The sequence below is a fragment of the Apteryx mantelli genome, chromosome 2, assembly GCF_036417845.1.
Source record: "Apteryx mantelli isolate bAptMan1 chromosome 2, bAptMan1.hap1, whole genome shotgun sequence".
Classification (NCBI taxonomy): domain Eukaryota; kingdom Metazoa; phylum Chordata; class Aves; order Apterygiformes; family Apterygidae; genus Apteryx; species Apteryx mantelli.
Window position 1 is genome coordinate 82604455 of NC_089979.1, and position 22248 is coordinate 82626702.

A 22248-nucleotide genomic window follows, 5' to 3' on the forward strand; every position below is an offset into this window, starting at 1 on the left:
TCAGCAAGTCTCTGAAACTGGTACCTCAATAATTGCAGACCTCTAAAGTTTTCAGATCAAGAAATATTTTACTCAAATTATGTTTTAAATTAATGTCTATATACAATGGGAGAGAGGGAGAAATAAAAAAGGATCAAAGAGACAATAAAAGACTTGGCTTTTAGCAGTCTTTAATTGTTGCATGTAATTATTTGAGGAAAATGATCAATTAAACATGCAATTGGTCCTTTTGGTATACCTCTATCTAATTTGCATGGGTCATTGTCATGATCACTAGGCTAGTGATATACTCTGCTACAGGCTTAGGAAAGCAAGATTATGGCAATTTACTCAAATACTTTTCTCCACCCTTTAGGTCCTATTTACAAGAGGAATACAACATTTAAAAATTTTGTTCTGGTGAATTATTAGAGAATTGGAGCCTAACAGCATCTCTGTAAATGATGAGAACTTACTCCTTGACAGTTTTGCTTTGGGGCTGTATGCTTCATGCAGTTCCTATGATGCTATCCCCAAAAAGGACTAACAAGCACAGTGAAAGGATAACAGGATTGTCAGAGAATGATGGAAAAACACTGTACCGCACCAAGCGTGGCTGGATGTGGAATCAATTTTTCTTGCTGGAGGAGTACACAGGTCCAGATACTCAATACGTGGGCAAGGTAAGCCTTGTTTTTAAAGGATTCTTTAGAGGTGATGCATCTGACAACCTTGGTATTTTGCCTCCTGCTCTATAGTTGTTTTGCTTCCTATACAGCAATGGTTCCAATATCTCATTAGAAATCAAACAAAGCACATATCACGGACCACTTGAGGCTTCATGATTATTCAAAGTTGTGGGAGAAATGAAGTAGTTCAATGAATAAAATAGGGAACTGTTCAGACTAAAAATTACCAATTTCTTATTATATATGCCCATGCAAGTTTTACCACTGAATCATTTCCAGTTTTCAACTGCTAAACATAAATATTAGATAAGGTAATAGAGAAGTTATGCTTTCATTCATCTACCTTGTGGCATTTGTCACTATACTGGGATATATACCTCCTCAATTCAAATATAAAATTCTATTCATTAATAGTAAAATTCTTGTCTATACACAATGCTAAGCATGGATAAAGTATCCATGCTTTTCACGGACAAAAAGTTTTTTATCCATGTTTTCATGGACAAAGAAAACTTTTTCATCATTTCTCCCACAAACTAACTCAGACCTTTACTTAATGGCTTGAAAGATCTTCCATTCTTTGAGACCCCTCTACATCAGCTACTGCCTGCAAAAGTACCTCGAAATTCCACCTCTCTGGATTCCTACCTTTTCTGATAATGTTCACCTCAAAGATTCTCAGACTTGTAGCCCTTTGCTGTGCCACACCATCCACCTGAACTGCCTTGCATTCTGATATAACTAAGCGATCTTGCTGGCAACCTAGAACAACACCTAGAATTCCCTGAGATTCAAGAAAATATTTATCTTAAGAGACTAAGTTAATAGATGTTCATTCCTGCTTCTGTCATTCATCCATAGTGCTGTCATTAGCAAGGATCATCATGTAGCGCTTTCATTTTCTGGTGCCTAAATATCAAGTGGATTGAGGCATTTCTGAATAAAAGAGTCAAAACTGGTTTTGAACATTTATTAATACCTCTTATTATGGGAAGCATGATCATCTGGAAACGAAGCATTATTAAAGCAGAAATGCCAGTGAAGCCAACCATGGTAATTACAAACTCGATTATGACCCTCATTTGTACCAGCACTACACACATGCAATTTTGTTTCAGTGTAATTAATTCTGATTTGCAATAGCAGAAATAAGATGAGATCCAGTAATCCTACTGCTACTTTTGTTTATCAGTGTATAAAATAGGAGGTTTGTTGTAAGCAAAGGAATCTTAAATAAAAAGTGAAATAATTTAGTAGAGAGATTTCTAAACAAAATTTGATTGAAGATATCTTGGAATATTGAATAAACTTTCAAAGAAAACACATAATAAAGTGTGCAGTATTCTAGATCTCCATAGACTCAAGTTCTACCTACAGTCACAGAAATATTTAAATCTTTGTAAAAATATAAAGTTGTCACAGAGGACAAGTTAGTATGAAACATAGGAGCTGATTCCAGTTCCAGTCCCACTGCGACAGATGAATGGACTCCAGACTATTTATGCCATTGTAAATCTCAAACGAATTAAGCTTTCATTAAAACTATCATCATCATGTCTGTTTTGCATGAGGAAATTTAACCTCTGAGCATGCCTAACAGTATACTGTAGCAGCTGCAAACTTACTCCGCACTTGTTCCAAACTAACTAAAAGCCATGGGACCTTATTAACATGGAGCTGAGTCCAAGAGGGAAAACAAGTGGCCATACAACAGTTGGATCTGAGATGACTCATTTCTTCCAACTCAGAGAACAGGCTCACTTTTCTCACATTTCTCTATAAAATACTGTACAAAGGCCCCGAGGGAGGGGGCAGCATTACTGACTCTCTGAACAGATGGAAATGGACCCAAACCTTACCCTGGGTTCCAAGGAGATGGCATTGGAATGATGGGATCCCCTCCACGTGGTTGCATTGACTCTACAGCAATTCATGACATGACAAAATGATCATGGCTGTCCTCAGCTAAAGGGGTATAAAACCACAGTAATTCCATGCCAGTTAGTTCAAATTATCCTAAGTACACGACATACACGTCATCTCCAAATACTGTACAAAGAGAAGTCAACTAAGGAGTTCTCTTCTGAAAAAGAAAACAACTTTTTGACCAATATTATTTCTGAGAAAGGCTTAAATCTCAAATTTAGTATTCTCCTGCTCAGAGTGATGGTAATTAGCAAATCAGTATGTGTGAGGAGAGAACACTTTTATTCCAACCCGTGGGGACGAGCTGGTAGCTAGAATTCTTATCCAGTCCCTCTTCAATATGGATAGGTACATGTGGCTGGATTACTGGGGTAGAATAATAAATGCTGTTCTAGAAATAAAATAAAATGAATTAAGAAACTTTATCAGGACATGTACTTCTGAGGGATCATATAATCATAGTGATAATATATTTTTTTCTTCAATAAATTCATTTTTCAAACACTTTTATTCTGTTCGGTCATTGTTTGTGTTTGTGAGGACACATTGTCTGTGTCCCCCCGCCCATCTGAGGGGCTATCTTAGCTATAGCTGGATAGCTTTTGGACAAAGGCAGTGGTAATGGTGATAGGTGACACAAAATGGAAGCCAGTAAGAGCATTTAACGCGCTTAGCAGAAATAGAAAATACTGGTTGGTGAGCTAAGGAAGTAAACATTTAATTCAACAGGCTTGGTGGGTAGAACAGTTGTAGTAAAGAATAGACCTAAACCATAATGCATCCTTCGGGGTATATAGGATATATATGCAAAACAATTGCTTTGTGAATGTGATGGGAGGTAAGGTAAATCCAGAGAACCAACAATATATCCATTACACATCTGTCTTTCCTTCTCCCAGCTCAGAGGACCCAACTGTCTTATACGCTGGTACATGTTTCCATGAAAAAAAAACAAATGCTTAGGAAGCCTTGAAATTTCTTAGATCCAGTCTCTCTTTCTCTGTCTCCTGTTTCTTATGCCTGAAACAATGCAAGAACCACTTATGACTTCATTCTGTTTCTCCTTATTTTAAATTAAATTCAGGAAATGCTTAGAGAAAACTGTGGCTCCATCATGCTTGGTGTAGTATAAAAAACAGAGAGGAAGATAAACTTTGCCCCAGACAGTTCATAACTGAAATTTTCAAGCAGAAGCGAAGTAAGCAGTTTCACAGTGTCCTGATTAAATTTTGGTGATATAAATGAGAAAAAAAAAGAAAAAAAAGAGAGAGATTTATTTTTCTAAAATATTTAAATTATCATGTTACTTCAAGATACCTGTTTCTTACTATGAATGCTGAGTATGTGATCATCAACCCTTTTATACATCAGAAATTTTCACAGAATGTTGTGAGGGGAACTGCAAAACTCATTCTGCCTACTGAGAATTCACAAAAAGGAAAGAAAGTGGAATACGTTACAATACAACATTCAGACTTCGGTGTATGAGAGCAGTATCTTTTTAAAAGAAAAGGAACAGCTGACACTATTTTGTGAAGTATGAAGGGGTTAAAGAAAAGAAACATTCCTTGGTTTCTGAGATCACCTTTCTTTTTGCTAAGGAAGGGTCAAAGATCCAACTTCTCAGCTGCTACTAGCTTTAAGAAGAGAAAAGGGCTTGAGCAGAACCCTCACACAGAACCCAGGAAGTGTGATCTAAAACACTGACCTTCTGTGAGAAGAAAGGCTATGTAATTTGCTCATTTCCCATACAGAAAGGAAAAAAAAAGAAAAAAAAAAAAGGATAATCTAAAAAAGGGTCATGCAATTAAGAGAGTATTAAAGTGTTGATGGGGATCATGTTCATTAATTAAAGAAAAAGGTAATAAAAAGCAAAGGAGTCACTAACCAGACAGCCCTTTAGGGATAATTAGTTTTATTTTCCAAAGCTGTTACTTATTTTATGTGCCTTCATTTCTAAGTAACTTACCTGACACCCACTGAATAGGCATCAATTTGGGAAAATGCCAAACATGCCTCCTCTTTAACTGCAGTCCTTATGAAATATCCCTAGGTGGGAACAAATTGACCTAATCAAAACCATGAGCCATTTTGGAAAATATAGTACTTTATGGTTTGCAACAAAGTACATAAGTGATTTCAAGAGACAAGAGACTTTTCCTCCCTGTATTAACAGTCACCCAAGTACATTTCTTCACAGGACAGTCAGTCTCTCCCTATACCAGCCAAGGCACTTTGCAAATTAAAGACCCCTGATTGGCAGATAATGTGTGAAGTTCCATACAATGTATGTTAGAACAATCATAAATTATACAATATAAAACAGCTCCAACATCTGTCATATCCTGGATGTTTTAGAAATACAACAATGCACTCAGGCTTTAGGAAACATAACCTTTCTTTCCATATTAAAAGTGGAAATACAAATTGAAATGAAGTGACATTGTTCAAAACTAGCCTGCTCCATGAACAGCCTCCTGTATAATAACTTTCATAAAAATAAATGAATTGGTCTTTGCATGTCATAAGCACCATTTAAATTGGATGCAAACTGAAGAAAAATCTATTTTCTGCCTGCAGTTAACCAGTGAGTTTGATTCATGACATTTGCCCGTGTGTTTTGTTAAAAAGTAGAAAGTGAAAAGAAAAATAGGTAGAGGGCATTTTTTTCTTTTTTTGTTGTTGTTTTTTTGCAACATCTGTGCAAATGCAACCACTTATTTCTCATAGTCTACAGCAGTATTTAGATATCTACCAGCAAGGTTGCCTACTTTAGCAGTCTTCCTTACAAAAAAAGAGAGAAGACTGGAAGAACTTCATATAACAATGCGAGCAACTTCACTGGATTACTAGAATCCACATTATTGGATTACCACAAGAATTGCTGCTATTTAAGGCAGATATTCACTCAATAGCCTTTTCACATTGAATGTTTTTTCTTACTTAATGGGATTGGATAGTATTGCCTTATAATATATAGACAGAGAGGGGGGAATGGGCCCGGAGTAACGATGAGTCTCAATATGAGTATGGTCGTTCTCCCTTTTTTAGAGCTTACACAAAGTATATATATCGACAAGCAATACGCATGCGCTAGCAATAGTTACATGATTGGTTACAGTTTCTGTCCATACGCATAAAGCAGATATATGGTTGGTGCAAGGTTGCTGTCCACGCTCCGTCGACGTTTATGGAACCTAGTTCCGTCCAGACTTGTTTACCAGTTTTGTGAATACCTTCTTTTGTAGCACTCAAGGTTGCTGCAAGGCTCACTCGGCCGCTGCGAGGCTCGCTCGCCTTGGCCTACATTCCTTCCCTTACCCTGAGAACGGGATTGCTCATCCCAATCAGATCATGCCCTCTCTCGCTTAACCATTCCTCCACAGAATCCACATTATTGGATTACCCACAAGAATTGCTGCTATTTAAGGCAGATATTCACTCAATAGTCTTTTCACATTGAATGTTTTTTCTTACTTAATGGGATTGGATAGTATTGCCTTATAATATATAGACAGAAGGCGTCCTAGTATATGGAAATACTCTCACTTTGCTTTGCAAGTTGCTTTTGGCACCCCACAAAAAGCCAGCGTGGGCTCCCTTTTCTTATGTGAAGCAGCAGAGAAGTCAGAAAACAGGGTCAGTGAAGTCCTTGCCCAATATTCTCACCCTAGTTCACTCGTGTCTCAACCACACTGCTAAGGAGTTAGGGGTGCTCAGCGTCAGCCCTGAGCAGTCGGGCAGTAAGAAGCCCGCCCCGTGGTCTGAAAGGGTGCCCTACTGATCCGGGTTTTGACAACACCTGCAGTACTGAACTCTGCAGTAGCCTCCATTTCCCCGTCCTGAAGCATAATGCTTCTCTCCACCCCCATTTTTTTTCTTGATTTAATGCCTAAATATTGCTTTTTGTAAGTACTGAATTTCACTATAATTTTGCCTTAAGAGTATGACAGAGAACCTACGTTTTCACTTGAGCCTTTAATCAACTTATGCAATTAATCCAAAGGCATGCTTCACAATATTTGCTATTTTCCTTCAATAGAATCAGTTCCGTAACTCTTAGGCTGAGAGAAAATACAGGTGCACTATCCTGCCAGTGTTTCAGGTGTGCCCTCCAAGTCCAGCTATAGACGTATCCCAACTGTCTCACTTGAAAGACTGCTGCAGTCAATATAGCATCTAAGTGTATCTCTGCTAAAAACATGTTTCTTCTCCATCTTTTGACTTAGCAGTATGCCAAGTTTCCAACAAATAACAGAATCATAGTCAGCCATATCTTGCAGAAATATGATCATTTATAAATATAATTCAACTCAGGGAAGACTTCATCATGAACATTCTTAACACGCTGCATCTAGGATGTGCTATAACTGAATGCTGTCTTTTAAAACACAATGTCATGTTCAGGGCAAGAATTGGGTTCCTATTGTCATAAGGGTGATTTACATTCAACATCAGGAAAAGTTTTCTGATAGTAAATATAGCAAATACAGTGAAGTACTGGAAAAGATCACCCGAAGAGACAGGAACATCTCAGCACCGGAGGTTTCAGAACAGCCTAAACAAAGATGTGCCAGAACCACTGATCTTGCCTGGAGGCCGGAGGATGGCACAGATTATCTCTTTAGGTCACTTCCTGTTCTGTATTCAAGGATGCTGTGCATTTTCCATGTTCAATGTTAAATCAGCTAAACTGCATGTGAAAAACAAAACTAAACCAAGAAAGGAGGAAATCCCAAACTAATTCCAGCTTTTGTTCTTGCTTAGTTCCATAAACTGAGGCAGACTGGCCAGAATGCCAAGACCTTCAAGTTAAAAAAAAAAAAAAAAAAGGAGGGAGAAGAAAGCTGCCAGTTATTTGCATGTGTGCCCTATCAAACAGGCGCCTGATGGAAAACAGAGCATTTGCAAGAGAACTTTTTCTGAGAATTTTACAAGACTATTAATGCCATCTTCACCCATAGTATACACATGGGCATATGACAAACACATATAGCTGCTTTTATAGCCAATATGAAACAATAAAATAAAGGCAAAACAATAATAATTCTCCCATTTTTTTCCCCTTTCCCTTCTTCTGTGCTGCCTCTCTCAGATGTGGAATTTCTCCCTTAAAATTACACTCACCTGAGCCCAACATAGCAGCAAAGGCTAGTATATGGTGTCTCCTTTATTGTTCAACATAGGGCTTGCTCTTTGCCCAGCAGAGGTGCTGAGCCACAGGTTTTCAAATTCCATTTAAAATACCATTTTTATTTTAATAAAAACTGTCTTTTTGGAGTTTAAAAGCCTCTTGGTCTTGGCAAGCTCCCTATGCTAAAAGATCTAGGCAGGTCTACCATCAAGCTCTGGTTGGCTCAGGGCTCTGCCACAATAAGCTATTGTTATTCACAGACTAGCCATAGCTTCTTGTAAAACTTTTTAAGCTGGTATTTCTCAGCCTTGCAGCTTTAAGCCACTGGGAAGAGAAGATTAGACTACTGGCAATCTGCAGGCCTATCATTATCTGTTATCAGGCAATCATTTATTGTGCCAGAAAAAGCGGGAGGGTGAGGTGAGTATCGCAAGATACTTTCCATGATGCAGCATATTTATTGCATCGATTACATTATGGGAGTGATTCTGAAAAGGGGAAGCATTTTGACTATATTGTGGTTTACTAGTATCTGCCAGTCTGGTGATAAAAAGAGTGTAAAACCCATCAGAGCAAATCAATATGTGACTACTTAGGGCAATTTGACTGCATCAGATGGTGGTATTGTGCAACATCTTGTCTGTCAGAGAAAGGTTTATGAATAGTCACCTTGAAGAGAAAAAGAGGAGCTGTCAACAAGCAACTGTCAAGAACAGCAAGTCTTTTCTTTTCTTCCTGTATGCATCTGATACATCAAATCCTGTCCATTGCAGAAATCATCACACATTTCAGCATTTCAGAAACTGAAAAATATGTTAGTCTAGCCAACATAATCAGTCAATTTAACACTATGCTGGGTATCAATCAGAAGAGGGATCTGTGGTCCATTATAAATTGTAGAAATGCAACACTGTGATCAAATCCTTACTGCATGTATTACAAGAGCAACATAAACACACTGGGCGAACCTCTGCTCTCTCACACCAATTTACGTTCAAGTAACTCTGACGACGTCTCTTTTGTCTGTTTTCACACAGCAGAGTGTAATAAAAAGAGTCAGAAAGCATTCTGGCCTCCAAGAACATGGCAGAACTTAAAAATTCTTTCCCAACCTACGTCCAATCTTAAGGAAAATCATGCCAATTTCAGATAGGAGCTGTCATACCACTTTTGCCAAATTGAGAGTGTGAGGAAATGAATATCAGGCTGATAATATTAAATGAGTTTTAGCTTTAACTGAAGAGAAAGAGTTATTATGTATTCTCCACTTCCATGGCGTGAAGTTTAGGAGAAATGACATCACTTCCCCTCTGGTTAAGTTGTAGAACTCCTAACAAAATCACACAGAGTCCCTTTGGATGGCTTGTTCAGCCACAACAATAAAGTTTTAGCCCAATCCCTGCCATAAAACTCATCTACAATGCTGGAAAATAATTTGAAATAGAATTTGATTAAATGTTTGCCTTATCTATGCTTTGCTTTGTCTTTCTATCTGTAAAATGTAATTACCAATACTTATCCTAATGAGGCTTTTCCTCCAAACATGCCTATGTTTGAGGTATTCCCCCAAAAAATTACACAAAAGCTCTGGAATGTCATGAAAAAGGCCATGAATCAAATGTTCTTTGGATTGAGGACAGTGTTTGGATGACTTGAGTTAAATAAGATATGAAGTCATGCTACGAAAAGGAGGAGAAAAAATAAAACCAAATATTTAATAGCTACCTATCTAGGGAACAGTGCTTGAATGCTTGGCTTTGTGGTATAAATGATTGTTTTAACTTTTTCAGTGCATGAAAATGACAAGCACTTAAGTGACTGGCTACATATACAATCACAGATTTGTCACTATACGTAGCCAGTTTTGCTTCTCAAACTATATATTGCTGGTTAAGGGCAGAAACTGATTTAGTTCCATAAATATTGACAATTAATTTGGTCCTTATAAAAAAAAAGTTGTGGTTTACAACTTTTATGTAGCTTAAGGTGAATTGATATTACTCTATCAAGCTGTTAAAAATGTTACATATACTGAATCAAGCTTTAAAAATGATGCTTTTCTGATAGTTCAATCTAATAGGGATTGTGGAAGTATATATTTCTTTTTAATAAGCATTTGTGATGGATAAATACTGTCACAAACCAAGAGGAAACACAACATTAAATGTTCAAATATACATGGGTCAGGTAGCTGCCTGATAGGACTGAATTAGCAAATGAAAAAAAAAATAAAGAGAAACAAGGTAAACGAATATTTTTATCACTGCAACATTCACATGTAAAATTAGTGAGACTAAAGATCCCTTAAATCAAAGAAATATATATATGTTTTTGGAAAGAATTACGTATGTTCTGTGTAACACAAGTGATTAAAAGAAATAACTGTGTATATTTATCTTTAATTTTAGGATTTTTAATTGCTAAAAATGGACACTAATTAGATATACACAAAAGGTGTGGACAATAAACTGGATGAAAAGAGGAGTGTGGTATGCAACTAGAATTTCTGTATATATTTTTGTTGAGGAAAATGGAAGGGAGGATGTTTTAAATCAGCAAAATAAATCATTTATGGGTTTTTTTCCACTCTCACTAAGTTTTATAGAACACGAAAGTACGTTCATCTCTGTAAAGGCTAGTAACTGTGAAGTGGAAGAGGTCACAGTCTGATTCCCACCCATTTCATATGAAAGATGTAGAATCATTTACAGAAGGGCATGAAGTGAAAGGCAAAGTGTGAATCCACCCCAAAAGAATTTCTTTAGCCTTTCATTAATATTGTTAATGGAGAGAAACATGAATGATCCATTCTGTCTTCATTCCGTTAGAGATACTGCACCTAATTCTCCTTGTACTTCAGGTGGCTAAATCTGGATTAACTTCAAAGTGTGAAAAGAAAAAAAAACAGTAAAAAAATACAGTCTGAAAGAATTTTATGCTTCTTAAAGCTATGAGAATACTTTCTTTTTCTTTACATTGCGTTCTCTTCAGGGTAAAGATATTTATTTTAATCTCTTTGATGAGGATAGAAGAGGAAGGGAGAAATAAAACCTTATAATGATGAATATTAGTAATAATTTTCACTTCAGTGAGCACACTTCATCAAAATATCTCAAAATATTTTATGTTAAATCAACTCACAGTACCTATGGTGAGGTAGGCAATGACATAATATCTATTTTTCTGAAGAGCAAACTGCAGCAGAGATGCTGAAGCAGTGATTTGAGGTTACAGAGCCAGTCAATGACAACAATTGGACACAGCACTGAAACGCCCCACATGGGGAAAGATTCAGCATAATGACAGGGTTTATCTTCTTGAAGAGGAGCCCAAGTCAGGGATGACAGCAGAAATCGAAGGTGGAAACCACTTAAAAAAGGAGCACTACTGATTCCTTATCCTAAATAGTAAAATCTCAAGTTCTGTTTTAAAATCTATCTCCAAATGGTCAACAGCACTTAATTCGCAGAGCAATCAGTTGTACTTTGTCTGCTGTGTGCTTCTCCAAACTACTGAATAGCTACCAAGAGAAATATGGATTTCAAAGGATGTAGGCAGTCAGTACTGAAAAACCCAGTTTCCTAAAAAGTCGGGGGGGGGGGGGAGTTATAAGGTTAATACAGAATTAACATTGATATAGTCAGATTTTTATCTACTTTAACCAGACCCAAATACTTTGTCTATCCATGTTCTTAAACTAACATTAGTTTAACACATCCTCTATGCAGCTCCTGATGTTTTATTTTTCATTAATATTTGTTCTGAGTATCTAAAAAACCCCTTTAAATAACTCTTGCATTGTCTAATATCCGCATATTCCTCTCATTTGTTCCAGCTTGCAGATTCAGCTATTAAATTACATTTAACCTCAATTAAGCAACACTGTTGGTCTACAGGGCTTTATGCTTCTTTTGGACCTTATGCTTTGGCTTCTCTAGGCACCACCTGGCTTTCATGGAGTTTTCATCTGAAGCCTGAGGTAGCCTGAACCTAGCTATTTTGGTAACTGTTCTGGCCGCTGCCTTATCTTTGCTGTTGTTAGAGTGGTAACTTTTGATGATGGCATTTTGAAACAAGATCTTTAAAACCTGTAGAAGTGAGTGATGCAAATTTCAATAAATATAAAACCAGTGTCAAATAAAGGATAGCAAAAGACTGACCTGAAAAATATGGCTTTCCTATCATCAAATTCTGTCCCTGAAACAAGAACTTCACCTGGGAAGCTATGTTATTACCACAGAGATTCAAGGCTTGAGGCTTATTATACCCAGTCCTGACTTCAGACCTTATGCCTTGATATATCCACCTATGGAAATTTGTTCCCCTGATTTTACGAAGCGTTGAATGCATAACTGTGCCTTTCAGAGCAGGCCCAGACTCAGACTAGGAATGCAGGAGACAGATGATAACTCTCCACAGTACACCTTCAGTGGGTACGTTCATACTGATATTACAGTTCACATTTCCAGTGCAGACTGCAGAACAGAAGAACAATATAATGCCTTAAATTAATTTCCACCTCTCTTTATTGTTGTTTGGTTAACTTTGCCACAAATAAGCACTAGGAAAGGACCTTAGTGGTGTTTTGAGTCAAGCCTTGCCTACCTTCCACCACTGTACCCTTGGAAGTTTAGTTTTAGTTACATGTTTCAGGCATTAAAAGAGTCATCATTTAACAACCATATTCTAAACATGAGTATCCAGGACTGACCAGATTACTGCTTGTGAGGACTGCACAGTGTCCATAAAGTGTTTAGCTGTAAGCAGCCATCAAGAAAAGGTATAAGTCAAAATAAAACTCCAGTTTATTCCCCTTCATTTACTGTCGGTAGAAGGAGAAAGACTATCTGTTCTGCTTAGAATTGTAGACATAGATTCCATGCAAAAAACTTGCATAAGATATAGATAGATAGATAGATAGATAGATAGAGATACAGAGATATAGAGATATAGAGATATACACATATATATTCTGTGTACTGTTACTATATAAAAATGCTATCTCCTCAGGTAGCAGATCAAATACCTTTTAAAATCATTACTGCTGCTTCAGTGACAATACAGTTTTTGATACAACTTAGTCTTCTAGTCCTGAGCAGACTTTTTCTCAGACATTGTGAAAATTATTTACTAAGGTTCAGCTGGATACAGTTCTACAAAAGTCACTTTGTCCTAAAAAACCTTGCCATTATTGAAACATAGAAAGGAAAAAAAAAATCTTGATTAGGCTTGAAAAGGGAGAACTAAATAAAAAATAGTAAGACAGTTTGCTAATACTGAATAATGTAATAAATACAATACACTCTCTTGGGGGTTTTGGCTCTAAAGATCAAACTGTATTAAGCACTCATTATCAGTCTGCAGAGCAAGGAATTGGGAAAAATACATCTTTTTCGGTTGCAATTTGAAACTTTTAGATAGAGAAGTGACTGTGAATCAATAAACTTGGAACCCCAAAACATCACTCCTTAGATTGGCTTTCAAAGTTGAAACACACTTGATGTAAAAGTAAATATATTTTAAGGATTGTAAATAATTTTAAATATTTCTGGAAGGGACAAATAGTTGGACAGCTTAGCAAAAATGCACAGTTTTGTATCCACTTTCTTTGAGTCAGCAGAGCTGCAGTCTTTTTCTGTTTGCATGATGCTGCCAACCTGGATGCATGTTTACAGATTTTAAGGCCAAAAAAGGCTCTTTGATCACATTGCTTCACATCTTGACATCTTACTCTATTAATCTTGCATTATGCTGTATGACTTTATGAAAGACATTCAGTCTTGATCTGGAGACATCACCTTACAAGGGTGATTGTGTGTGTGCGTGCGTGCGTGTGTGTGTGTGTGTGTGTGCATAAATATATATGTATATGTACACACACACACACACATAAAACTGCCACAGAATCACAGAATGGTTGAGGTCAGAAGGGATCTTTATAGATCATCTAGTCCAACCCCCCTGCCCAAACAGGGTCACCTAAAGCAGGCTGCCCAGGACCCTGTCCAGACGGCTTTTGAATATCCCCAAGGATGGAGACTACACAACCTCTCTGGGCAACCTGTTCCTGTGCTCTATTAAAATCAGTGCTGTGACTAAAAGTAGGAAAAAAGTCCTGTTATTGATATGTTCTTCAGATAAGCGTGGATGATCCACAACTGGAAACAGTTTAACTTAATCATTGCAGCACTTGTCCAAAGTTAAGGCAATGGTAACTAAACAAATTCAAGGACATGAGGTTCATATAAAAAGATAACAATAAAAACAAAAAGAAGCCAGGTACCTCAAACAGCCATAATCCAACACTTGTAGATGCTAGGGCAGCAAAAGACGAATAAACTGTAAAGAATGGCCAGACTTGCATACTCTCCCGAAATAGCATCCCCTACTGTCGCTATCAAAGAAATAGTACTTGGCTAGAGGGATCATTGACTCTGACCTAGTAGGCTATTGCTTACATACTTCTTAGTGCAGAGCTGAGCCCCAATTAATTAGTTCTGTTCAGGGTAAGGGATATTCCATCTATTTGATATGCTTATGCTTGTTTCGGGGCTTTTATTCTTGCATAGCACTGTGCATTTCTCTTGGCACTACCAATCAGTTTGGGTGCCTCTAAAACAGCAAGTGACATCACACTCAGGAAAATTTCACCCAGAAATTTCTGCTCAGAGAAAATCTATGAGAAAAAATATCCTGTCTTACTATGAAGCCTTTAAAATAGTGATGGACTTAGCACCTGTTCCAGTGATTGATTAAAGTGACACTACTTGATGTTGAGTTGTGATGTGATTATTTCTGACCTGTGGACATAATTGATGACCAAAGTCATTTCTTGTAAACCTGTTATCTCATGTTCTGGAACAGCCAAATGACAGTTCACAGCACACCACGGGAAAAAAAAAAAAAAAGTTTTGCTTATCTCTTTGGGCTGAAAACCCCCAACCCCGCTGTTGATTCAGAGAACAGAGAAAGGAGAACAAACAAATTCCATGTGCTCTCAGATCCAGTTCTTTATGCAGAAGTAAGAGGTACAACCGCTTTTCCAGATTTGGCTACCATCTAGAGTATAGGAGAAGTAAAAAGCAGATAGGGTAAGGAAACACTTAAGAAAAACCCTGATTTCCAGATCTTCATCCCCAAGATATGGGGAAGAGATGTGGGCCAAGGGAATTAATGTCCCCATGTTATGTTTATTTCAGCAGGACCAAAAGGTTACTAAGGATTCTGCTCAGTCTTTCCTAAGCGAAAAGCAGATTTGCCCCACCTCTCCCTACTAAGTCGGAATCAGCACTGCAGCTGGTGTCAGCAGTATGTTTCATAATATCATTCTCTGGAGAATTTGTAACAATAGACAGCTGAACACAAGAACCAGATGCTGGAAAACAGAAGATAAGAAAAGTAAATGTCATTTGCCTTGTTTAATATACAGTCACTTAGGTTACCATCACACAAGAGTTGGGCTGTTTTAATTAAGAAGTTTGTGCTGATGTCACAAATTCAAGTCAGGTAAATACATTGCCATTTAGCACATACATAAAAAAACTTTTGATTAAACACACACGAATAGAAAATTAAGGCAAAGCAGATACTGCTACTGCAATCTACTACTGCAGTTATTAAGATGCCTTTAGACTTTTTAATTAGTTAAAATGTTAATGAAGGAGAATATTGGCTGAGCTGCTGGTGGTGCTGCCTCCTAGCTGCTGTAAATCTCGCAAGGAGATCTGAAATCATACAGTGGGAGCACTGGTTAATAACCTACCTGTCACTAGCACTCAACATATATTCTGTGAGATTTCAGGGTTGGCTGTGGTGCTACAAGCTCTTATTTCTACTGCAGTTCTTCTTGCGTTTCCTATGTCAATTAATTTCTTTTGGTTTATGTAACACTCATCCCTCCTTCTCAACTATTGTCTTCTTTCCCAGCTCTACATGCTCTTCTTGGCTTGGAGCACAGGTAGAGTGAGAATCACAGTCTAGTTTCCTGGCGTCAAAACAATTTGTGCTTTAAGACATGCTGTGTGGCTTTGGAAAACTCAAACTCTTCTGTGCCGGTGCTGCAGTGCAACCACCAAATATGAATAAAAATTGATGTAAATAAGCACATGGTTTTGTAAAAGTAGCATACACATGGGCCAGTGTTTTCCTGTGTTTTGCCTGTTTCTTCCCTCAGGCCAGGAGCTATGGCTAGACAAGTGTGATTAAAAGATGTTTGAGGAACCCTAGAAGGACAGAGACCTCCTCCCACCCCACCATTTCTGAAAGGGTCACTGTGTGACTTCTCATTTTGGACATGCCCGATTAGCTTATGTTTTTCTTCACATTATTTAATATTTATGCTCATTGCTTTCACATTTAAAAGGGAGTATGCATATTTGAAAGAATCATACCAAATCCAGCAGTTAAAGGTACTTTGCCACTTGATCATTTATGCCATATACAGACCATGGTTTCTCTATAAGTTTCCCAGAGTCATTAGGTCTGGAGACATTATAACCAAAACTCAACATTTTCTGGCAGTCAAACTATCAATATAATGTTTCATTATGTTAATTTCATGGAACAATTTTTCAGTCTGAAGTTATACATGGCATGAGTCTTTTGCCTTAAGCCATAAAAAGAACTATGTTATGAAAGGTAAACTCAAGGAAAAGAATTTGTAATAAGGCAAAATTTTGACTGGCATATAGAAAGAATCTTAACTGTACTGGAAACTAAGAGGCTGAATATACAGTTCTTTGGGGGGAAAAAAAAGATATTTTCCATCTAAGGCATAAATTGTACATGAAGTATAAAAAGAACAGAGATGTGTTCAGAGAGCTGTGTTATGGTTCAGCAAAACCTTAAGTAGAAATATATTTGGTATGAAAAGACAGTACCAATTTCACTCCTGGATTAGTTTTCAGTTTCACAAGGAAAAAAACCAACAATAACAACACAAAAAATTGTCTTTTATAGCTTCCAAGTTTCCCCTGCTGACTAACTTGTGATAGCCTCAAACCAGAATAACCAGCACCATTTATACTTTGCATTTTTATTGCTATACCTCCAGCAACTGAAAGAAAACAAAGACAGCAGGCAAACCCCAATGTTCTCCTTTACAAAAGGCCTTTGAATAACACACATTGGAACAAAACCTGATCCAGCCAAAATTAACAAAGAGCATGCAACCAACCAGTGCTCAAAACTTTTAAAATATATATCGGCACATACAAAATCTTACATTTAGCATTTTCAGCATTGTATGTAGATATAAACACAATCTAACTTTGTTGGTCAAGGTAGAAAGAAGTAACAGAGAAGACAGCAGTAGGTTCCCTAGAAGTGGCTTCACACAACTATAACATGTAACAAGGAATCAAGCCCTTTTGATTATGATAGCGCATTCGCAGAAATTATAAAAGCACCTTGACAATTCTACAGGAGAATTAAAAAAAAAAAAAAGTAAAGACAGTACCACTTTCTAATGCAATTAACAGGATTTTTGCACAGAGGAATTCTTTCTTCTACTGATACACACTGGTGAACAATAAGTAAGGACGAACACCCATAGCATTGCACAATAAACAAGGCTACATTATCAAGACCAAACACAGGAAGAAAGGTAAGACACCATGGCTATATCCAACCTGTGGGACCCAGTACTGCTTCCCCATGTCAGGAAAAGTCTCCAGTTTGCATATTCCTTCCATTCCTGCCTGTCCTGGTTTCAGGAAAGCGAATATAAACAACTGAGATGGATTGGAGCCTCAGCTCTCTCTAAGATGTTACCAGGATTTTAGAGAGTTCAGGAATTTGGGACTGGGATTTGGCATGCCCATGAATTCACTTGCTCTCCAGGCCAGCTGTCAATCACCTGCCTACCTATCTGGTCACCTGAAATAAGATTTCTAACTAAAAACTCGGTATTGTCACTGTGTGTTATTTCCACTGACATCTGCATTCTGGATGGGATGGCATTCCGGTATAAGGAAGCCTGAGACAGGTACCCTTAAAGAGGTTCGCTTGCATTCCAGTAGTAATTCAACTGCAACAATGTGCAAAATAGTGTGGCCTTCTTCTCCTATAGAAACACACAATTGTACCAGTTTAGTGAAACTAAAAAGAGTTAATTAGATCTCAGTAATCCTCCAGCATAGCCTCACTTGAAAAGTAAGGAGAGACCATTGTTCACACTTTCTAGAAGGTGTTTACAAGCAAACAGGGTCTATGAGAGAAGAGTGGGATATCAGGACTCCTCTGCTGGCGACAGCTGTGTGGGTGGAGGCAATGGAGATAGGAAATCTGCAGTAATAGTCCTTTTTCTATAGCATGATACAGAGGCAGACTGTAAGCCATCTAAGCTGTAAACATTAGTACAGCACCTGCCACCAGGTAAGTGTGGATCTACCCTTCCCTTTATGTGTCTTTGTCCTTCTTTTCGCTGCATTCATCTCCACAATGAGATCATACCTCTTTTCTGAGCTTAGGCAACTAAATACATGTTTTCACTGTATTTATTCATAACAGTCTCACGAGCTATAAGTAGCTCTTCTTGCTCTTTTCTTCCTTTTTCATCTACAACAATAGTTGTACAGAAATAAATTGCAAATAAAATGAAATCTAAATGAAGTCTGGCAATTTTGTGTTTGTAAATGGGGAAAATTCATTCATATCACTGTATAATTTGTGTTAGCTGTGTCCATTGATTCTCCCCTTTTCCATTGATTATGTCTGCCTAACTTCAAAAGAGTTATTCTCTATTACAAAGAGCTGAGAACCAGATCAACAGTACAATTAATTTTAAATGTGGTCTTTTAAGGAACTATTTTCTATGACATTTTTTCCTTTCTTCTATATATCTCCTTTTGCCTTTCCATACCAATCTGTTAACTTGGTCATTTATGAGATATCGTTTTTCCTCCAAACAATGCTCATACCTTTTCTATTCAATATCATGACAGTAGTTTGGGGAGAGGCTAGGGACAAGCCTTTGTACATACAAACAATGTCAGACAAAATACTTCCTGAAACCAGGCAGGTACATGTGGTAACTACCATTTGCTAATAAATATTAAGTGTTAGATGAGGGTCAAGTATGCACCAAAGGAGTAAGGTACTTAATTTAGAGGAAATAGATATATGCTACAGAACTATTACTCTGAGATAACCTGTTGTTTTTCTACTATTTTACTTATTGGGATTTGCACTAACACCAACCCATATAAATTTATATCAAGATTTTTTCTGATAGCATCCAGATCTTGATTACCATAACACATAAAAATTCAGCTTCACAGAACTGGATAGACAGGCTCATTTCAAATGAATGCTTTTCTATATAAATAGAGAAAAAAAAAGAAAGAAAAGATTGGGAGAGTATTTACAAATATGTCAATATTTATAAAACATACATTGTTACAAAAACAGTTAATTGTCACTCCCATTACCATTACCAATGTTTTTGTCTCTGATGATCCTCAGGAGAAATTGTGTTGAGAATGTATTTAGCCAGTCACACAGGAGACTACAGAAAAGGAAATGTGTGCAAAAGAATAAGAAACTCAGCAGTGCATTGCCTAAGCTATGTCTTCATTCCAAAATATTTCAGATGACTTGAAGCTGAATATTGAATTAATGAAGACATTTGTTGTTGAGGTGGTCACTATACACTGAGTAATCTGAGTAATCTCATATTAACTGTTGTTTTTTTTTCTTTTATTGAAGTATTTCACAGTGCTCCTCAGACCTGTTAGGTCCTCACAGAAACTGTAGATTGAACAATTTATGATATTAGAAATGAGGCAATTGACAGTTTCCTTTTCTATCCATACAGAATTTTTGCTTGCCAATCCCCCATTCCAGCTAGTGAAAAAGGATCATGTAGAGTAAAACAAAACAAAATATTGCAACAGGAGTGGTGGACCTCCTCAGACCTACTGACTCTGGAAAATTTATAGAGAAACTGCAAACTTACTTCAGATGAAAAATATGAACACTAGTTATTCCAGGTTGAACAACTGAGCCCCCTCTACATACATAGGCAGCTTACTAGAGTATAAATATATGCAAGTATTTTGTATATAAGGCTATTTACTATAACTGGCAATAGGGTTAAGAAAATTAGCCTGTTCTTGTTGCTTGGCATTAGTGAATAAAAGGCATGATATTTTGTAAACATACTATAACACAGCATATTTACATGTGATTTTCCATAGGCTTTCTGTAGAGCAATTAAAACTTGAAATATTGAAAACATATTTTATGTTATGTATTCAAAATATTTAAACCCTTTACAGAAGATTACCAGTCATAAAGAAACGCAATATAGATTGGTAAAAATTAAATTACAATGTTATGTGCAACTACTCTGACTCAGAAATTAAAAGCATATTTTGTACTTACAGAACTCTAATATCATGAAAGAATGGTGCAATCTGTTTTACACAGTTAGCATTTTATTTCTATAGACACTGGATAATGCCTTCCTTTTTTTAAAAAATGAAAATATCTCAATTTTTGGTGCAAACTATCATGTTTAAAGTTTATATCACAGACTGATGAAGACTCCTTAACTGCATAGTGAAAAACAAAGCAAAGCAAAACAAAACATTTAGAAGAAATTAGAAATCGCTACATGTAGAATGACTGATAGTTTACAACTATACTGCAAGGGACCTTGAAATCAGCAATCGGATATGGAAATTTGCCATGTTTGAAAATTCTGTTCATCATTTGGTAGAAACATGAGCTAAGCAGGAGGCTCAATATATACATCACAGTTTGAGATACCTGACCTCTTGGCAGATAGTTTTAACAGACAGATCAAAGAAATGAACCTGTTCTTCAGGGATCGATACACAGTTGACCAGCAGGATAAGGAAAAGGCTATGGACAGATATGTGTTTCCAGAGCCATTTGTTAGCACAGGAGAGATCACTGCTCCCGGTACTTGCTCATTATTGCCCCATTGCAAGGGGTTGTTGACCCAGGACTTGTTCATATGAGCACTATTTACACTAACACTATTTACGTTCATGACCTGGATCTTTGCTACCCAACTGCATCTGTCTTCTTCCATTATCTCTGATCCCTTTTCAGCAGAAGCCTCATTCTCCAAGTCAAGAAAGTATTTGTAAGAATAAAAATTTTCAAATAGCAGAATTTAAAATATAAGTAAAATGTTGGCTTTAAGCTCATTTTGTATTCCCTGAAAGATGCTTTCGTTAGCAGAGCTGGCTGGAAAAAGTACTTAACAGACATGCAAATATAAACTACATTATTATCATACTTTCAAATAAAATTATATTAAAATAATTTTTCAGATATAATTTCCAGTAAAATACATATTATTTATTTTTCTGATAAAATTCCACACATACAATATAGTCTTATTTAAATGTAGAATTTTGTTTTCCATTCCAAATCAGGAAAAACAACAGAAAAATCTCATTCTACACCCTGACCCCTTTAATTTTTCAGTTCAGAACTATGCCATATTTTGTTTCAGCAATTTTGGTTTATTTCTAAAGTGGGAAACTTTTGGTGTGTCTGGCCAGATTACATTCTTTCACTGTGCAGCATTCCTGACAGTTCAAGACTAAGGCTCCTGACAGTTAAGTCTCTTGCTCCGCAATCTGCCAGGCAGACTGCTATGGAGACAATACCTGTGGGCCAGGGGTTAGTTTAATCTGTCTAACAATAAGTAAGGTATATGAATTTCTTTCAATAACAATGTATGTTGCAGTGTACACGTGCAGGGAAAAAAAAAATACCCTGGGGAGACTGTCAGAAATTACTTTCAAAAAAACAAGGGATATAACTTTTTAAATACATGAAAACAGAATGTGCAACCACTCAGGTTTTCAGAACTTACTTGTCTGACTAATGTTAGCATTACAGAAACAATTTAGCAAATTACTGATAAGTCATTGAAGAGCATGTTTTGCGGGAATTAAGAAGTATCTCCTTATAACTGTGTGGGAATTAAGAAGTGCCTCCCATAATCAGAATGGAAGTTAGCTTCACAGAGGCCCCGACCTCGCTAATGCTTCCCCTGTCTCACCTCCGCTCCCGCCCGCCTCCTAGCCCGTCCGACTATCACATCGGATGATTTACTCTCTCGTCATTCCTGGGGTCCCTGAAGCAGCTCTCAGTCCCGCTTCTTGCCCTAGCACCTCCCTGAGAGGCTGAGGATGCTCAGGTATGTAGCATGATGGGACACCGCACTTGGTCATTTCAGCAACTCGAAGAGAAGCTGGCCTGTCCTTAGGAGAAAAGGAGGTTCAGGTGCTGGACATCAATCCAGAGATCTGATTCTCAATTTGGCGTAGTTAAAAAAAGCTTCTACCTCAAGAAGAATGGCAAAAGTGATATTTATGCCACAAGGTGAGAACATCTTAACAAGGATGAATGTGCAGTATTTCTTAGGGACAGGAAATTGTCCTGCAGGGCAAGAGACACAATCAGCTGACTGAAAGAAATACATTATATTTTGTACTTGATATGAAAATAAATCTACTCTTTTATTTTTTTCCTGAA

General features: G+C 37.1%; 1 protein-coding gene across 1 annotated transcript in view; it reads left to right on the forward strand.

Annotated features, from left to right (window-relative positions):
• Positions 1-440: 440 nt before the first annotated feature.
• The window catches only part of LOC106492595 (cadherin-9), a 69233-nt gene continuing 47425 nt past the window's right edge, over positions 441-22248 (forward strand). The window contains exon 1 of the mRNA XM_013952456.2: positions 441-662. Coding sequence (XP_013807910.2) covers positions 441-662 — 222 coding nt within the window. The remainder of the gene's footprint in view (positions 663-22248) is intronic.